We start from the raw sequence: 19,484 nt of genomic DNA on the forward strand, positions 1-19,484 counted from the left end.
TGTCGATGCTATGGTCAGGGTCTGGTGTGGACTGTTCTGCTGTGATGTCAAGACTTTTGTTGGGAGCTGAGGTGGGCTGGTCTGCTGGCTTCTCTGCAGGGGTGACCACCTCTCTAGTGGGTTGTTCTGTCACACGCCACCCCCCTCATCCTCTCCTCCAGCAGTCTGATCCTCTCCTCTAGTGCTCTGTTCTTCTCCTGCTCTTGCTTTTCACATTGTTGAAGTTGTCTCACCTCTATCTATCAATCAATCAATCAAATGTATTTATAGAGCCCTTACATCAGCTGATGTCACAAAGTGCCTTACAGAAACCCAGCCTAAAACCCCAAACAGCAACAATGCACGGTGTTTAGGAAAAACTCCCTAGAAAGGCAGGAACCTAGGAAGAAACCTAGAGAGGAACCAGGCTATGATGGGTGGCCAGTCCTCTTCTATCCATCTTGTATTCTCTCCTCTATCAATCTAGTATTCTCTCCCCTACCGATCCATCTCGTATTCTCTCCTCTACCGATCCATCTCGTATTCTCTCCTCTACCGATCCATCTCGTATTCTCTCCTCTACCGATCCATCTCGTATTCTCTCCTCTACCGATCCATCTCGTATTCTCTCCTCTACCGATCCATCTCGTATTCTCTCCTCTACCGATCCATCTCGTATTCTCTCCTCTACCGATCTAGTGTTACCAGTCCAGAGGGGTTCTGATCTATGCGGTAGCAAGGGATGGTGTAAACAGAGGAAGAGTCAGCTTTTAAAAAATATATTATATTTAATGTTCACAGAATGGCACTCGGACGGTTCAAGGAAGGGAAACAAAATCCTAGTTCGGTTCAGAGCACTTCACTTACAAACCAAAGATCCTCTCGATAATCAACAAAATAATCTCTTTTGTGACTAAGCTTGGCTTTGGCTCGCAGCTACGGGAATCACTCACGCACATTCATCTTTTAATCCGTTTTGTCTCGGTCTCTCAATGTCCTGTTCTTTCCTTTTCTGGTTTCTTCGTTCTATAGTTCTCCTCATTTCACCCCCCCCTTCTCCTTTCTTCTCTTTTTTCCTAGTGCGTGTTTTCTTCACTTGTACTGGTAATAAGGGGTGTGTTTGGGGAATCCTGTGAAGTCAGCAGGGATTCCCCGAGGGCCCCTGCCCCTCTGACTCCCATTGACCCCCATACCTCTGGATGATTCACACTATCAGTATTCTCTCCTCTCTCGCTCTCTTGATCTATTGAGTGTTCTCTCGCTCTCATATTCTGAGGGAGTGTGTGCTGGGCTGTGATGACTCAGCCCTTTATCTCGGTCCATCCTCCCATGCAGGCATGACTTCTCTCTGCATGACTGCTCTCTGCTCCTCACCTCATCCGTACTCCTATTATTTTTGACTGATTCTATAAGCTACCAATGATTGATTTCCTTCATATTATTTATTTGTATCACCTTTTTGTCATTTGCATAGTTTTTTCCTGAGCATGTACCTGACCAGGAAACCACCTTGACACTAGTGATATGTAAAGATCTGTGTCTTAAAAAGTGATGTTTTCTAATTACTATTATTATCAGTCCTGCGGAGACCGCACCATGAATCTCCATGACTACGGGATGCTGTTGCCATGCGGCATCGACCGTTTCCGAGGGGTGGAGTTTGTGTGTTGCCCAGCGGAGACACAGCGCGAGTCAGACAGTGTGGAGCTGACTGAGTCTGATGTGTGGTGGGGCGGAGCCGAGACTGAATATACCGATAACAGGTACGCGCAAACACGCACGCACAAACACAGTGCATACACACAAGGCGTGCACACAAAGGTGCAAGCACAGGTGCATACAGGCAGACATAAACATCCAGACATTTAAGCGCACACACACATCATCTTAAATAGTTACTCAAGTTCCTAAACCAGTGGTTAAATCCTTTTGACAGGTAACCTGCACAACCAGACTACACACTCTGATAGACTCACATTCCACCCTCTCTCCCTACAGCATGCCTCGCCAGGCAGATCAGGGGGCTGTCACCACTGAGGAGGATGACGAAGAGGATGCCTTTGACAGAGACGAGGACGGAGATGGTCTTGAGGATGATGATGATGATGATGATGATGATGATAATGATGATGAGGATGATGTGACCGACGAACGGGACAGTGGTGAAGGCACCTCCAACATCGCCATGACCACCACCACCACGACCACCACTGAGTCGGTTGAGGAAGTCGTCAGAGGTAAGAACAAGCCATGGATTGAAAGAGATGATTGTTTGTTTTTCCCCAAGGATTTGTGGAGAGGTTTCAGAGTTGGAGAACATGTGTGTATGTTTGAACATAATGTGTAAACATGCCCAAGCAGTGTGTGTGATTGCTCTGTGTGAGTGTGTGTTTTAAGTGTGTGTCTTCTCAGAGGTGTGTTGGGCGCGTGCTGAGTCGGGCCCATGCCATGCCATTCTGGAGCGTTGGTACTTCTTGCCAGAGAAGGGCACCTGTGCCCCCTTCCTCTTTGGAGGGTGTGGGGGCAACCGGAATAACTTTGACTCAGAAGAGTACTGCCTGTCTGTCTGCAGCACCAGTGTGTGTAAGTCCCTGGACTGGACCCCCGACATGGACCTCTAGGCCCCTTGCCTTGGGAACTATCCCCCCTGCTGTCTGCCTCTCTGAGCTGTCTGTCTGTCTAACACCGTCTACCTGTCTGTCTGATGGCTCTTAGACACTTGGAGCACAAGTGATGTACTACCTACTCTGAAAGGGGAAGTTTTTCAGTTCTATACTGAACAAAAATATAAAACAACATGCAACAATTTCAAAGATTTTACTGAGTTACAGTTCATATAAGGAAATCAGTCAATTATAATCAATTCTTTATGCCCTGATCTATGGATTTCACATGACTGGGAATACAGATCCATTTAATTGGTCACAGATACTTAACTTCTTACATCTAGACGTTCCGCTAGCGGAACACCGCTCCAATATCCAATGATAGGGCGTGGCGCGAAATACAAACTCCTCGAAAATCCGAAAACTTCAATTTTTCAAACATATGACTATTTTACACCATTTTAAAGACAAGACTCTCCTTTATCTAACCACACTGTCCGATTTCAAAAAGGTTTTACAACGAAGGCAAAACATTATAATTATGTCAGGAGAGTACCCAGCCAGAAATAATCAGACACCCATTTTTCAAGCTAGCATATAATGTCACATAAACCCAAACCACAGCTAAATGCAGCACTAACCTTTGATGATCTTCATCAGATGACACTCCTAGGACATTATGTTATACAATATATGCATGTTTTGTTCAATCAAGTTCATATTTATATCAAAAACCAGCTTTTTACATTAGCATGTGACATTCAGAACTAGCATTCCCACCGAACACTTCCGGTGAATTTACTAAATTACTCACGATAAACGTTCACAAAAAACATAACAATTAATTTAAGAATTATAGATACAGAACTCCTTTGTGCAATCGAGGTGTCCGATTTTAAAATAGCTTTTCGGTGAAAGCACATTTTGCAATAGTCTCAGTAGATAGCCCAGCCTTCATGGCTAGCTATTTTGACACCCACCAAGTTTAGCCCTGACCAAACTCCGATTTACTATTAGAAAAGTTTGATTACCTTTGGTGTTCTTCGTCAGAATGCACTCCCAGGACTGCTACTTCAATAACAAATGTTGGTTTGGTTCAAAATAATCCATTGTTATATCCAAATAGCGGCGTTTTGTTTGTGCGTTCAAGACACTATCCGAAGTGTAAATAAGGGTCACGAGCACGACGCATTTCGTGACAAAAGATTTCTAAATATTCCATTACTGTACTTTGAAGCATGTCAACCGCTGTTTAAAATCAATTTTTATGCAATTTTTCTCGTAAAAAAGCGATAATATTCCGACCGGGAAAGCGTGTATACGTACAAAGAGAGAGAAAATAAAAGCATGGGATCCCCTCGTGCACGAGCCTGAGTCTCACAGTACTGTGACCAGCCACTATCCAAACGCGCTACTTTTTTTCAGCCAGAGCCTGCAAAGCCACGATTCAGCTTTTTGCCGCCTTCTGAGAGCCCATGGGAGCCGTAGGAAGTGTCATGTAACAGCAGAGATCCCCTGTAATGGATAGAGATAATCAAGAAGGGCAAGAAATGGTCAGACAGGGCACTTCCTGTAAGGAATCTTCTCAGGTTTTGGCCTGCCAAATGAGTTCTGTTATACTCACAGACACCATTCAAACAGTTTTAGAAACTTTGGAGTGTTTTCTATCCAAAGCTAATAATTATATGCATATTCTAGTTTCTGGGCAGGAGTAATAATCAGATTAAATCGGGTACGTTTTTTATCTGGCCGTGAAAATACTGCCCCCTAGCCATAACAGGGTAATCAGCTTCTTGATATGCCACACCTGTCAGGTGGATGCTCACTAAGAGGGATGTTTATTTATTTATTTATTTATTTATTTTTATTTCACCTTTATTTAACCAGGTAGGCAAGTTGAGAACAAGTTCTCATTTACAATTGCGACCTGGCCAAGATAAAGCAAAGCAGTTCGACAACATACAAAAACACAGAGTTACACATGGAGTAAAACAACATACAATCAATGATGCAGTAGAATAAAAAAAATAATAAAAAATAAATAAAAAATAAGACTATATACAATGTGAGCAAATGATGTGAGATAAGGGAGGTAAAGGCAAAAAAATGCCATGGTGGCAAAGTAAATAAAGTATAGCAAGAAAAACACTGGAATGGTAGATTTGTAGTTTGAAGAAAGTTCAAAGATAAAATATAAATAATATGGTGCAAAGGAGCAAAATAAATAAAATAAATAAATACAGTAGGGGAAGAGGTAGTAGTTTGGGCTAAATTATAGATGGGCTATGTACAGGTGCAGTGATCTGTGAGCTGCTCTGACAGCTGGTGCTTAAAGCTAGTGAGGGAGATAAGTGTTTCCAGTTTCAGAGATTTTTGTAGTTCGTTCCAGTCATTGGCAGCAGAGAACTGGAAGGAGAGACGACCAAAGGAGGAGTTGGCTTTAGGGGTGACCAGAGAGATATACCTGCTGGAGCGCGTGCTACAGGTAGGTGCTGCTATGGTGACCAGTGAGCGGAGATAAGGGGGGACTTTACCTAGCAGAGTCTTGTAGATGACCTGGAGCCAATGTGTTTGGCGACGATTATGAAGCGAAGGCCAGCCAACGAGAGCGTACAGGTCGCAGTGGTGGGTAGTATATGGGGCTTTGGTGACAAAACGGATGGCACTGTGATAGACTGCATCCAGCTTGTTGAGTAGGGTATTGGAAGCTATTTTGTAAATGACATCGCCGAAGTCGAGGATTGGTAGGATGGTCAGTTTTACGAGGGTATGTTTGGCAGCATGAGTGAAGGATGCTTTGTTGCGAAATAGGAAGCCAATTCGAGATTTCACTTTGGATTGGAGATGATTGATGTGAGTCTGGAAGGAGTAAACACATTTGTGCACAAAATGTGAGAGAAATAAGCTTTTTGTGCGTATGGAACATTTCTGGGATCTTATTTCAGCTCATGAAACATGGGACCAACACTTTACATGTTGTTTTGATATTTTTGTTCAGTGTAAATTTTGCATCATATTTGTCGATGATGGATACTTTAAGGTTTCATTGAATTTCATTAAAGAGATATTCTGCCACTCTTGGAGGGAAGTGGAAGGTCAATAAAAAGCACAGCCTTTTAAGACTTTTATTGATCTTTCGTTTCCCTCCAATAGTAGTTATTCCAGATGAACCATTACTCTGGATAGTTAAGACTGTTTTACTGAGGGTCTGGATCCATCTCAGCTTTTGGGGAAGTGCAGTGTTCCTATCAAAATAGTCTGCTCTAGTGGGTGAACAGATGGCTTGGTACAGACAGAGGTTGACCTTTCAATTATGTCATTCTTATATTTAAAAAAAGATGTATAATGACTTAATCAAGAAACGGACGACATATTAGGAAGTATCTGCGCCGGCATTAGCAGAGAATGTCACTGGTGGAAAATAGCCATCTCTCTCACTCACTCACTCACTCACTCACTCACTCACTCACTCACTCACTCACTCACTCACTCACTCACTCACTCACCCCTTCACTCTTCTGCTTTTGCAACGATTCTCTTACTCACTCACCCCATCACTCACTAACCAACTCAATAACATTGTGTGTGTGTGACAATGTTTGTCTGGTGATTTATGGTGGCCTGACCTGGCAGTGGGTTAATGAGTTGTTCTACCCGGTTTAACCTAACAGCAGCAGTCTCTCTTTAAATCACTGTATTTGTGTGTGCGTTTGTGTGTATGTCAGTTGGTTGAGTCCCTGTCTGTTTCCCAGCCCCAGCCAGGCTGTTCCGGTACTTTCCGCCCAGTTAAGCACAACGCTCCTCAGCGGGACAGGATGACGCAGCGCCTACCCTGATCCTGACTGGGCAGAATTCACTTATCTGATCCCCAGTCTCCTGTATCTCGTGCATGCCTGCATACCCACACACACACACACAGACACAAAAACAATGTCAAGGCAGACCGGTATATCACCTGTCTCTCTGTGTGGTTAACCTGTCTCTCTGCCTGTCTGTCTGTGTGGTTGACCTGTCTCTCTACCTGTCTGTCTGTCTGTGGTTGACTTGTCTCTCTGCCTGTCTGTGTGGTTGACCTGTCTCTCTACCTACCTGTTTGTCTGTGTGGCTGACCTGTCTGTGTGACTGACCTGTCTCTCCACCTGTCTGCCAGGTCTACCTGTCTTTGTGTTTGACCTGTCTCTCTACCTGTCTGTCTGTGTGGTTGACCTGTCTTTCTGTATGTGTTGTTGACCTATCTCTCTACCTGTCTGTCTGTGTGGCTGACCTGTCTCTCTACCTACCTGTCTGTGTGGCTGACCTGTCTCTCTACCTACCCGTCTGTCTGTGTGGCTGACCTGTCTCTGTCTGTCCTGTCTGTCCTGTCTGTCCTGTCTGTCTGTCTGTCTGTCTGTCTGTCTGTCTGTCTGTCTGTCTGTCTGTCTGTCTGTCTGTCTGTCTGTCTGTCTGTCTGTCTGTCTGTCTGTCTGTCTGTCTGTCTGTCTCTCTACCTGACTGCCAGGTCTACCTATGTGTCTTTGTGTTCAGACCCTGAAAGTCTTTGTATATTTTCAGATTACAGTGACAGATAAGGTAGAAATGTGGGAGGAGGATAGGCCACTGTTTAACTTTTGAGTGATCAGTATGTAACAGTTACCTTCTGTCTTTGGACCCTTTTGTGGAAATACCCTTTCTCCCCTCCCCTCTATCGCTTTTCCTTCCTCCTCTCCCAGTGCCTACCACGGCCCCCTCCCCCCCTGACGTGGTGGACCGTTACCTGCAGTCTACCGGAGACGACAGCGAACACGCCAACTTCCAGCAGGCCAAGGAGAGTCTGGAGGCCAAGCACCGCGAGAGGATGTCCCAGGTCTGTGTGTATGAGAGAGAAAGATAGCCTGTGTGTTTGTGAAAGAGGGAGAACGTATGGGAGAGAGAGGGGGGAGAGGGGTCCCTTCTCTGAAGGAGTTCACTACAGTACCCACAGTCCTCAGATGTGTGACTGACGTGTCTCGCCAGGTGATGAGAGAGTGGGAGGAAGCAGAGAGACAAGCCAAGAGTCTCCCTCGCGCTGACAAGAAGGCCCTCATCCAGGTACACTACCGTGTGTGTGTGTGTGTGTGTGTGTGTGTGTGTGTGTGTGTGTGTGTGTGCATTCTAGTGTGTGTTAATTTTTTTGTGTGCAGCACTTCCAGGAGAAGGTGGAGGCCCTGGAGCAGGAGGCAGCAGGAGAGAGGCAGCAGCTGGTGGAGACCCACATGGCTCGGGTGGAGGCCCTGCTCAACAGCCGCCGCCACGTGGCCCTGGAGAACTACCTCGGCTCTCTGCAGGCCAACCCACCCAGGGTACATATATACAGTGCATTCGGAGTGTTCAGACCCCTTGACTTTTTCCACATTTTGTTACATTATAGCCTTATTCTAAAACGGATTGAATTATTTTTTCCTCCACATCAATCTACACATAATACCACATAAGGACAAAGCAAAAACAGGCTTTTAGACATTTTTCCAAATGTATAAAAAAAAAAAACATTTACACAAGTATTCAGACCCTTTACTCAGTAAATTGTTAAAGCACCTTTGGCAGCGATTACAGCCTTGAGTCTTCTTGGGTATGATGCTACAAGCTTGGCACACCAGTATTTGGGGAGTTTTTCTCCCATTCTTCTCTGCAGATCCTCTTGGATGGGAAGCGTCACTGCACAGCTATTTTCAGGTCTCTCCAGAGATGTTCAGTCAGGTTCAAGTCTGTGCTCTGCCTGGGCCACTCAAGGACATTCAGAGACTTGTCCCGAAGCCACTCTTCCGTTGTCTTGGCTGTGTGGTTAGGTTAGGTATGGATAATGATGAGAGGAACCTTGTCTTGGGCCAAACTCTGGTTTCTGTACAATAAGAACAGTCTTCACGGCAAATGCTATCTGGCTGGGGGTACTGCCTTCTCATATCATGTAGACTAAGGGGGTGTGTCTTTGCTATAAAATATCTCTCTACCCAACAGTCAAGCGTGTTGGGTTGACCAGCCTCGTTATTGCAGAGCACTCAAATCATTCACGTGTGTGTGTGTGTGTGTGTGGTGTGACCTGCTTTCCTTATTAATAAGTGAGTAAGGATTTAGTTTAAGTATAAGTCTGACTTGTGTGATAAGTTTCTATAAAGAAATAACCACCACAGTTTTCAGGTCAGAGTTCAATCTTGGTTTCATCAGACCAGATAATCTTGTTTCTCATAGTCAGAGTCCTTTAGGTGCCTTTCGGAATCTCCAAGCGGGCTGTCATGTGCCTTTTACTGAGGAGTGGCTTCTGTCTGGCCACTCTACCATAAAGGCCTGATTTGTGGAGGGCTGCAGAGATGTTTGTCCTTCTGGAAGGTTCTCCCATCTCCACAGAGGAACTCGGGAGCTCTGTCAGAGTGGCCATCTGGTTCTTGGTCACTTCCCTGACCAAGGCCCTTCTCCCCAGATTGCTCAGTTTGGCTGGGCGGCCAGCCAGTTCTAGGAAGACTCTTGGTGGTTCCAAACTTCTTCCATTTAAGAATGATGGAGGCCACTGTGTTCTTGGAGACCTTCAAGTTTTTGGTACCCTTCCCCAGATCTGTGCCTCTTCACAGTTCTGTCTCAGAGCTCTACGGACAATTCATTCGACCTCGTGGCTTGGTTTTTGCTCTGACATGCCCTGTCAACTTATATAGACAGGTGTGTGCCTTTCCAAATCATGTCCAATCAATTGAATTTACCACAGGTGGACTCCAATGAAGTTGTAGAAACATCTCAAGGATGACCAATGGAAACAGGATGCATCTGAGCTCATATTAAAGGGTCTGAATACTTATGAATATAGGGTATTTCATTTTTTTTATTTTGAATACATTTAAAAAAAACTGTTTTCGCTTTGTCATTATGGGGTATTACGTGTAGATTGTTGAGAATATATATATTTTTTAATACATTTTAGAATAAGGCTGTAACGTAATAAAACTTGGAAAAAGTCAACGGGTCTGAATACTTTCCCAATGCACTGTACACCAGGGGAGGCTGCTGAGGGGAGGACGGCTCATAATAACTGCTGGAATGGAGACACCATTCCACTCGTTCTGCTCCAGTCATTACCGCGAGCCTGTCCTCCCCAATTAAGATGCCACCAACCTGCTGTGATATACACACCCTCTCACCATGCATAATGCACATATTACACTCAGTACACACTGTACACCAGGTGTGCCCCACCTTCTTTGACGTGTGATCTACTTTTTCATTTGCCAGCCTGATGAGATCTACCAGTCTCTAAACCAACCAACAAAATGTATGAAACGCAGCACACCACTGAGTATGGACCTGCTGCTATGAATCCTATTTGATACCCAAATATAATGTGGACCAATAACACGGTCTCCACACAAGTGCAACCAATTTCATTTCCTACCTTCGTGTGACTTTTGGCATTGGGTTGAGGCAAGTCGTTTTTTATAGTCAGGGCTGTAGCAGCTTGTTGCCAGTCTCATGCAGGCCACACGGTAGTCATCAGTCATAGTAGATCTGTACTTGGACTTTATTATCTTCATGTGAGAAAATGCAGACTCACAGAGGTAGGTTGATCCAAAAAGGGCTGATGAATTAAGAGCACATCTTCTTATGTTGGGATACTTCTCCTCCAGCAGTAGCTCCCAGAACTCTTCCTTCATCTCAGTGGTTGTCCTGGATTTCAGCTTAATGTCATTTTGAAGGGTGAGAATTTCAGTTTCTCATATAGTTCTGTCCAACTGAAAAAGTGATCCCATTTTGGAGGCAATGACTTCCACATTTATGTCTGTGCCAAACGGAAAGCACATATAAGTGGCAATAGGCTCAAGTGATGCAGTCAGTGAAATGACTGTCAAACTCAGATGAGATGCTCTGGACTTGCTCCCCGTAACGTGCACTGTCAAGCTGTGCTGCATCCTTGCCCTGACGTTCAGGTTCTGAATGCAGATTTTTACGTTGCAGCTTTCTTGTGAGCAGTTGTAGTTTGCATTTAAGTGTTCACAGAGTTGATCATGTCAATTACATGTTTGCCTTTTCCTTGCAGCGCTACATTCAATTCATTAAGCATGTAAGTTAGGTCAGTGAGAAAAGCTCAATCCAGGAGTCACTGTGTGTCCTCTAGCTGTGCATATTCTGCATGTTTGGGGACCTTGAGAAACTCCTTGATTTCACCGTAGGGAAATCTGAATCTCCCTAAAAATGTACCTTGGCTCATCCGTGTGCAGCAGCAGGTCTGTGTGCTCCGCTTCAGTCTCTTCTAAGTGAGCGTGAAATAGCCTCCGCTGTAGGCTTCTTGCTCGAATAGAACACACAATCTTCATGGCAACATCCATCACCTCTTTCATGTTTAACATCTTCCCGCACAAAGCTTGCTGATGAATTATGCAGTGATAACCAAGAAAGTCCGGGAAAGAATCATCTCGTTTGCACAATGCAACAAACCCTCTAATGCGGCCTACCATAGTGGGTGCCCCATCGGTAGTAATGGAGACAAGCTTACAAAAGGGCAGTTGGAATTTGTTAGACATTTTTCAAGCTTTTATGAAGTTTGCTAACTCCTTTGTATGTCCTTCCAGTGGCAAAATAGCGGAGTTTCTCATTTGTACTCATGTTGTCAAATAAACTCAGCAAAAAAAGAAACGTCCCTTTTTCAGGACACTGTCTTTGAAAGATAATTCGTAAAAATCCGGTGGAATAAATTGCAATGTCCGTACTGTGAGACGTCTAAGACAGCGCTACAGGGAGACAGGACGAACAGCTGATCGTCCTCGCAGTGGCAGACCACGTCTAACACCACCTGCACAGGATCAGTACATCTGAACATCACACCTGCGGGACAGGTACAGGATGGCAACAACAACTGCCCGAGTTACACCAGGAACACACAATCCCTCCATCAGTGCTCAGACTGTCCACAATAGGCTGAGAGAGGCTGGACTGAGGGCATGTAGGCCTGTTGTAAGGCAGGTCCTCACCAGACATCACCGGCAACAACGTCGCCTATGGGCACAAACACACCGTCGCTGGACCAGACAGGACTGGCAAAAAGTGCTCTTCACTGACGAGTTGCGGTTTTGTCTCACATGGGGTGATGGTCAGATTCGCGTTTATTGTCAAAGGAATGAGTGTTACACTGAGGCCTGTAATCTGGAGCGGGATCGATTTGGAGGTGGAGGGTCCGTCATGGTCTGGGGTGGTGTGTCACAGCATCATCGGACTGAGCTTATTGTCATTGCAGGCAATCTCAACGCTGTGCGTTACAGGGAAGACATCCTCCTCCCTCATGTAGTACCCTTCCTGCAGGCTCATCCTGACCTGACCCTCCAGCATGACAATGCCACCAGCCATACTGCTCGTTCTGTGCGTGATTTCCTACAAGACAGGAATGTCAGTGTTCTGCCATGGCCAGCGAAGAGCCCGGATCTCAATCCCATTGAGCACGTTTGGGACCTTTTGGATTGGAGGGTGAGGGCTAGGGCCATTCCCCCCAGAAATGTCCGGGAACTTGCAGTTACCTTGGTGGAAGAGTGGGGTAACATCTCACAGCAAGTACTGGCAAATCTGGTGCAGTCCATGAGGAGGAGATGCACTGCAGTACTTAATGCAGCTGGTGGCCACACCAGATACTGATTGTTACTTTTGACCCCCCTTTGTTCAGGGACACATTATTCCATTTCTGTTTGTCACATGTCTGTGGAACTTGTTCAGTTCATGTCTGTTGTCTCTCACTGTCCCTTATCCCCCTGTCTCTCTCTCTGTCCCTTATCCCCCTGTCTCTCTCTCTGTCCCTTATCCCCCTGTCTCTCTCTCTGTCTCTGAATATTATGTTCATACAAATATTTACACATGTTAAGTTTGCTGAAAATAAACGCAGTTGACAATGAGAGGTTTCTTTTTTTGCTGAGTTTACCATTCTGATGAAAATGCATAACTGTGCCACATCTACCATATCTGTGGACTCGTCAAACTGGAGGGAATAACACTCAGTTGTCAGTATCCTTCTTCAGTTGATCCTCAAGGTTCTCTGCTATTCCCTCACATCTTCTTGTCTGAATGTAATTGATGGCAGCCATAATTTCAGTCTTATTCTTAAAATCCCCAAACAGCGAGTCTGCAGCCTCAGTAAATGCTTCCTTGATCATCTCCCCATGTTTGAACAACTTTTTATGCTTAGCAGGAACGCGACTCACACGATGAGAGGGTATGGTTACCGCCTCCCTTTGGTCACAGGCCTTGTGAAAGTTGACTGCTGCACTGCCAGTTAGTTGTTTAGTTCTTGTACCTTTCTTCTTCGTAATTCAGTCTTTGCTGGAAAGTCTCTTTCCTGGGTTTTGTGTGTGGTTTTAAAATGTCGTTCTATGTTACCTTTCTTTGGGATAGCGATGCTATTATGGCAGATGAGGCACACACATTTTGAGTTTGACATGACAAAAAAATATTCCTCTTCCCATTCCTTATGGAAATGATACGTTTTCAGGTTTTTTGTATCCTTCCCTTCACTCATTATTGCTGCTGTCAACCACACAACTTAAGAATGAATCTGGCTACACAGTCAGCTAGCTACCTGCCTGGCATCACCGTGACCTCGACTTGGAGTTAGCGTGGTCAGATGCCGCCCGCCAACTAGGCATCTGTCAAGTGGGCAGGACTGGTCAGATTTTATGTAAATCACGTGACTTTTCAGACTGTCGAATTTTAAAACAGAAAGAGACTATTAGCATTGATTTGTGTGGCTGAATTTTAGTAGGTGTATAATCATCTCCTGACTGACTGGTTGGGCACCCCTGCTGTACACTCACTGTGGATACACACTTACAGGTATACGTGCATGATCACTAAAACACATTCTCACTAGTACACACACACGCTGTCCACATCAATATCTCTTAATTCTCTCTTTTTACATCTATCTCTGTCCCTCATCCCCCTAACTCTGTCCTTTATCCTGCTGTCCCTCTGTCCCTCATCCCCCTAACTCTGTCCTTTATCCTGCTGTCCCTCTGTCCCTTATCCCCCTGTCTCACTCTGTCCCTCATCCCCCTAACTCTGTCCTTTATCCTGCTGTCCCTCTCTGTCCCTTATCCCCCTGTCTCACTCTGTCCCTCTGTCCCTTATCCCCCTGTCTCACTCTGTCCCTCATCCCCCTAACTCTGTCCTTTATCCTGCTGTCCCTCTCTGTCCCTTATCCCCCTGTCTCACTCTGTCCCTCATCCCCCTAACTCTGTCCTTTATCCTGCTGTCCCTCTCTGTCCCTTATCCCCCTGTCTCACTCTGTCCCTCATCCCCCTAACTCTGTCCTTTATCCTGCTGTCCCTCTCTGTCCCTTATCCCCCTGTCTCACTCTGTCCCTCATCCCCCTAACTCTGTCATTTATCCTGCTGTCCCTCTCTGTCCCTTATCCCCCTGTCTCACTCTGTCCCTCTCCCTCACTCTGTCCCTTATCCCCCTGTCTCACTCTGTCCCTCATCCCCCTAACTCTGTCCTTTATTCTGCTGTCCCTCTCTGTCCCTCATCCCCCTAACTCTGTCCTTTATCCTGCTGTCCCTCTGTCCCTTATCCCCCTGTCTCACTCTGTCCCTCATCCTCCTAACTCTGTCCTTTATCCTGCTGTCCCTCTCTGTCCCTTATCCCCCTGTCTCACTCTGTCCCTCATCCTCCTAACTCTGTCCTTTATCCTGCTGTCCCTCATCCCCCTAACTCTGTCCTTTATCCTGCTGTCGCTCTCTGTCCCTTATCCCCCTGTCTCTCTCTGTCCCTCATCCCCCTGTCTCTCTCTGTCCCTCATCCCCCTGTCTCTCTCTGTCCCTCATCCCCCTGTCTCTCTCTGTCCCTCATCCCCCTGTCTCTCTCTGTCCCTCATCCCCCTGTCTCTCTCTGTCCCTCATCCCCCTGTCTCTCTCTGTCCCTCATCCCCCTGTCTCTCTCTGTCCCTCATCCCCCTGTCTCTCTCTGTCCCTCATCCCCCTGTCTCTCTCTGTCCCTCATCCCCCTGTCTCTCTCTGTCCCTCATCCCCCTGTCTCTCTCTGTCCCTCATCCCCCTGTCTCTCTCTGTCCCTCATCCCCCTGTCTCTCTCTGTCTCTCAGCCTCGTCAGGTGCTTGGCCTGTTGAAGAAGTATGTCCGTGCAGAACAGAAGGACAGACAACACACCCTGAAACACTACGAACACGTCCGCATGGTGGACCCCAAAAAGGCTGCTCAGATCCGACCACAGGTACCCCAACAACCCCCAACCACTATAATACACTACACTACCCAACAACCCCCAACCACTATAATACACTACACTACCCAACAACCCCCAACCACTATAATACACTACACTACCCAACAACCCCCAACCACTATAATACACTACACTACCCAACAACCCCCAACCACTATAATACACTACACTACCCAACAACCCCCAACCACTATAATACACTACACTACCCAACAACCCCCAACCACTATAATACACTACACTACCCAACAACCCCCAACCACTATAATACACTACACTACCCAACAACCCCCAACCACTATAATACACTACACTACCCAACAACCCCCAACCACTATAATACACTACACTACCCAACAACCCCCAACCACTATAATACACTACACTACCCAACAACCCCCAACCACTATAATACACTACACTACCCAACAACCCCCAACCACTATAATACACTACACTACCCAACAACCCCCAACCACTATAATACACTACACTACCCACAAGCCCCTACAGCCACTCTGTGTCCTGTGTAACTCCTTTGACCTCTGGACTTTGCCCTTCTGACCTCTAGGTGATGACCCACCTGCGTGTGATTGACGAGAGGATGAACCAATCCCTGGGGCTGCTCTACAAAGTGCCCAGCGTGGCCAATGAAATCCAAGACCAAGTTTGTGAGTGTCGCCCTACTCCTTCCCATATACTGCCGTGTCATGATATTATTCAGTCTATACACTGTGTAGTACTGGGTTGTGTTATTACTGAGATGTTGTACAGATGATGCTTTTTCCTTTCTGCCTCTGTCTGTGTGTGTAGCTGTCCTGATGCAGAGGGTTCAGTCAGAGCTGTCTCAGCAAGTCTCATCTCTGCAGAGCGATGGGAGGGTGAGTTTCACACATACACAGGCACACTCTTGCTCATAAAAATAGTACAATCTCTCCTATCTCACAAACCCACACACAGATAGAAAGTCAGTCATGTGTATCCTGTGTTTGTAGACTGATGGCAGGGTGAGCTATGGAAACGATGCCCTGATGCCAGACCAGGCTTACAGCTCTGCCCCTCTGGACCCTGGCATGGGCCTGGATCGACTGGGCTTCATCCACCCAGAGAGCTTCAATCAGCCCAACACCGACAACCACGGTAACAGACACACACACAACACACACTCTCACAACCAGCCTTAACACGCAGCCTAAGAAACCACAGCAATACACATGCATTATCCATTAAACTGGTCTAAAGCTTTTAGTCAGTGACTGTTTCCCATGTTGAAACAGTTGAGCCTGTTGATGCCCGTCCAGTTCCAGATAGAGGTCTGCCCACTCGGCCTGGTAAGTGTGTCTATGATTGTGTTTATACTGTATTGGCATGTTTGTGGTTTGGGTTATGCTTGTGTTTGTCTCTTTGATGATGTGTGTATGTTTGGATGCTGTCTCGCTGTGTGTCCAGTGTCTGCTCTGAAGTCTGAGGAGTTCCCTGAGGTGCGGGTGGAGAAGGAGGAGCGGCAAAGCGCCAGCTATGAAGTGCATCATCAAAAACTGGTACGGAAACATACAGTAAAATAACTACAGTATACACTGGTACATATTCATACATGTGTATCACAAACGGGCTCAATAGCCCAAGTTCACATGTGTATGATGTGAACATGGGAACATTTGCATTGGAGACTGGTAAATAATGTTGCCTTCACAATATATATATATATATATAACTGTAGAACCACTCAACACCTCCAGGTTGATTGACAGGTGTTGATTATTACCAGGTGTTCTTTGCTGAGGATGTGGGCTCCAACAAGGGTGCCATCATCGGCCTGATGGTGGGCGGGGTTGTCATAGCGACAGTCATCGTCATCTCTCTGATTATGCTGAGGAAGAAGCAGTATACCTCTATCCACCACGGAATCATCGAGGTGAGTGTTTTCTGTGTGTCTGCGCATTGGTGTTCTGTACCTGTGTGTTAACCTGGTGTGTGTGTGTGTGTGTTCTAGGTGGATGCTGCAGTGACCCCAGAGGAGCGTCACCTGTCCAAGATGCAACAAAATGGCTATGAAAACCCCACCTACAAGTTCTTTGAACAGATGCAGAACTAAGGAGCTACCATTTGATCCCTCCCTGACCCTGAACTTCCTTTAACCCCTCACACCTAGGGCCCGTTCCATTTTGGTCCATAAACCCCTCACACCTAGGGACCGTTCCATTTTGGTCCATAAACCCCTCACACCTAGGGCCTGTTCCATTTTGGTCCATAAACCCCTCACACCTAGGGCCCGTTCCATTTTGGTCCATAAACCCCTCACACCTAGGGCCCGTTCCATTTTGGTCCATAAACCCTTCTAACTCCTGCTCTATTGCTGTCAATGGATCTGAAAGGACTGAGTAGGTGAAACCAGTATGACTGAAGCGCCAGAAAAATCTAGAATGAATTGGGTTAGAAATAGTTGTAGTCATATTACTTACAGCTATCCAGGGGTAGTGCCAAGGGGCTGAAATACAACCAAGCCACACTCACCCTTCATCCTTTCCTCGTAAAGTGCAGCACATCAACATTCATAGCTGCTATTGGTCAGACAAGGGTATCCTCATTCACCTGCATATTTTTTTATAATATCCTGTAGTGTTTGTACAGAACAGAGAAGCTCATTGATTGATTCATCTGTCTGTCTATCTGTGGGTGAGCCCTCCCCCTCAGGATAGCACTCGCAGGTCTAAGAGGGTGAAACAGAGGCCCCAAATATCCCTGCAATCTTCCTGCCTCTTCCTCACTCACTCTGACGCACTCTCCCCTCCCCCTCCATCTCTCCCACGCACTCTTCTTCCCTCCCCCTCTCTCAGATGACAGCTGTGCTGTGTTTGGTGATGACATAACAGCTCTTAACACTAGCGAAGGGAGGAGGGGCTCAGTCTGCCCTGAGCTCCTCTCTGCAGGATTATACCACAAGCGTTTCAGGGTTTTTTTTTCCAGAAAAATGTATAAAAAAAAACAAAAATATATAACTAATACATCAGAAATATGTAAAAGGCAAAGAAATATTGAATGTTTTTATTTTGTGCGTAATGTATTGAAATAAGGCAGAAAAAACTAGCTGTAACTATATGTAGTGCATGGTGATATTGATGCCAGATATACTTAAAGAAGCTGGCTCCTGTCGCAGGACTGGGCCTCTCATATAGACTTTTAGCAGGATTGTACATTTTCTGTGTCTTCTTTGTGATCTTGTGATATGAAGGAGGGGAAAAAATAATAAGTATTTAGAATCTGTTCCGCTTTGTTGTCACTGCGACAATCTCTAAACAGAACCCGTGGTCTCCTTTGCATCCAGCCCCTTCCTCGCTCTGTTACCTACATGGACCCAATTATCTCTATCTACATGTAGCTAATATAACGACCTGTAATAGTATCTGAAAGGAAGTTGATTGTGTTACTGTTTGCATTCTATGCACTCTGTTTCATTTAGTCTGGTTGTTACTGGTGTTACTGCTCTGTTTGTTGGTATTATGTCCCTTAAATAATATTCCACGACTAGGAATTGTTTCAGCTCCATTCATCATTTTATCATTCCAGAAATCTCAGCATTCCACCCTATCTTTCCTCATTCCTATATAGTCTGTGAACATCATTAATGGAAACAGAAATCATTATTTTTTATTTTTCGGGCTCTCTTTCTATCGCTCCTTCCCTGTCTATCCCATAGACCAACCCCTACAACCAGCCCTGCTCCTCTATCCCTCGCTGTCCATGCTGTCGGCTTGGTGTGTGAGAGAATTATGTTGAATTGAGAGAGAGAGGGGGGATTGGGAGTGTCAGATCTGTACATTCTGATCATCAAACACAGAACATACACTATTTTTCCATGACATAGACTGACCAGGTGAAAGCTATGATCCCTTATTAATGTACATGTATCAAACAACCAAGGAAAGATAAGAAAAACAGTTTGTGTTCTGTGGTGGATATCCCCCTCTTGCTTGTTTCATCAAATCTCTCATGTCTCAGACATCCTGGCTTTAAAAGCAGAGGCTAACGAAATACTGATCTCAGACTAGTTATATTGATCTCGGGCCAATGTGCGTGAGGCTAAATACTGGGACCCTGTTCAAAAAGGTGCAACTTCACAGAATTTTCAGATATAAATGTGTTATGTGGAACAGATGGCATTCTGTCAGGTAGTTTTGTGTTACATTTCCATCTGCAACATTCTGAATGTTTCACCTAACTGAACGCACCCCAGATCTGGGATCAGTATTGAGGCTGTAGTAGACAAGACATTCCCCATACCCAAAATGGAGCCTCCAATAGACATGAATGTGACATTCATATTGTGCAATTATGCCACAGATCTACACAGTACTACACTCCCTCCCTACACACAAACTGAAGCTCTTAAATCAGGTAAATGTTTTGGTGTTGTCAAGGATACTTGTACAGGGTATCTCCAGGGGTTAGTGGTTTCATTTGTTAATTCTGTGACTTTTTCTGTGTACCTATACAAATCATTTGCTTAGACTGAGAAAAAGCTTTCTACACTATCCCATCAATAAAATGTTGAATGTACATACAAATATCTGGTGTTGAATCTGTGTGTGTTCGTGGTTGAGTACTGGTCATATAGGAAAAACATTAGAACCCACCAGAGTGGTAAGTGTATGTATGCATGCATTACACTGGAGCAGTTCTGC

The 19,484-nt window shown here is 45.5% G+C and overlaps 1 protein-coding gene across 2 annotated transcripts in view; it reads left to right on the plus strand.

Annotated features, from left to right (window-relative positions):
• The window catches only part of LOC106586687 (amyloid-beta A4 protein), a 45,976-nt gene extending 26,609 nt beyond the window's left edge, over nucleotides 1–19,367 (plus strand). Inside the window, exons 5-18 of one of the 2 annotated variants that reach the window (XM_014174226.3) lie at nucleotides 1,558–1,742; nucleotides 1,978–2,216; nucleotides 2,392–2,562; nucleotides 7,295–7,428; nucleotides 7,578–7,652; nucleotides 7,745–7,903; nucleotides 14,662–14,790; nucleotides 15,374–15,473; nucleotides 15,616–15,683; nucleotides 15,798–15,942; nucleotides 16,080–16,133; nucleotides 16,252–16,343; nucleotides 16,571–16,717; nucleotides 16,796–19,367. In XM_014174226.3, the coding sequence (XP_014029701.3) occupies nucleotides 1,558–1,742; nucleotides 1,978–2,216; nucleotides 2,392–2,562; nucleotides 7,295–7,428; nucleotides 7,578–7,652; nucleotides 7,745–7,903; nucleotides 14,662–14,790; nucleotides 15,374–15,473; nucleotides 15,616–15,683; nucleotides 15,798–15,942; nucleotides 16,080–16,133; nucleotides 16,252–16,343; nucleotides 16,571–16,717; nucleotides 16,796–16,897 (1,800 nt within the window). In that variant the 3' untranslated portion in view covers nucleotides 16,898–19,367. The remainder of the gene's footprint in view (nucleotides 1–1,557; nucleotides 1,743–1,977; nucleotides 2,217–2,391; nucleotides 2,563–7,294; nucleotides 7,429–7,577; nucleotides 7,653–7,744; nucleotides 7,904–14,661; nucleotides 14,791–15,373; nucleotides 15,474–15,615; nucleotides 15,684–15,797; nucleotides 15,943–16,079; nucleotides 16,134–16,251; nucleotides 16,344–16,570; nucleotides 16,718–16,795) is intronic. The other variant, XM_014174227.3, reaches the window with a different exon arrangement.
• The last annotated feature ends 117 nt before the right edge of the window (nucleotides 19,368–19,484 follow it).

This window comes from Salmo salar, chromosome 25 (assembly GCF_965601325.2).
Source record: "Salmo salar chromosome 25, fSalSal1, whole genome shotgun sequence".
NCBI classification, from domain to species: Eukaryota; Metazoa; Chordata; class Actinopteri; order Salmoniformes; family Salmonidae; genus Salmo; species Salmo salar.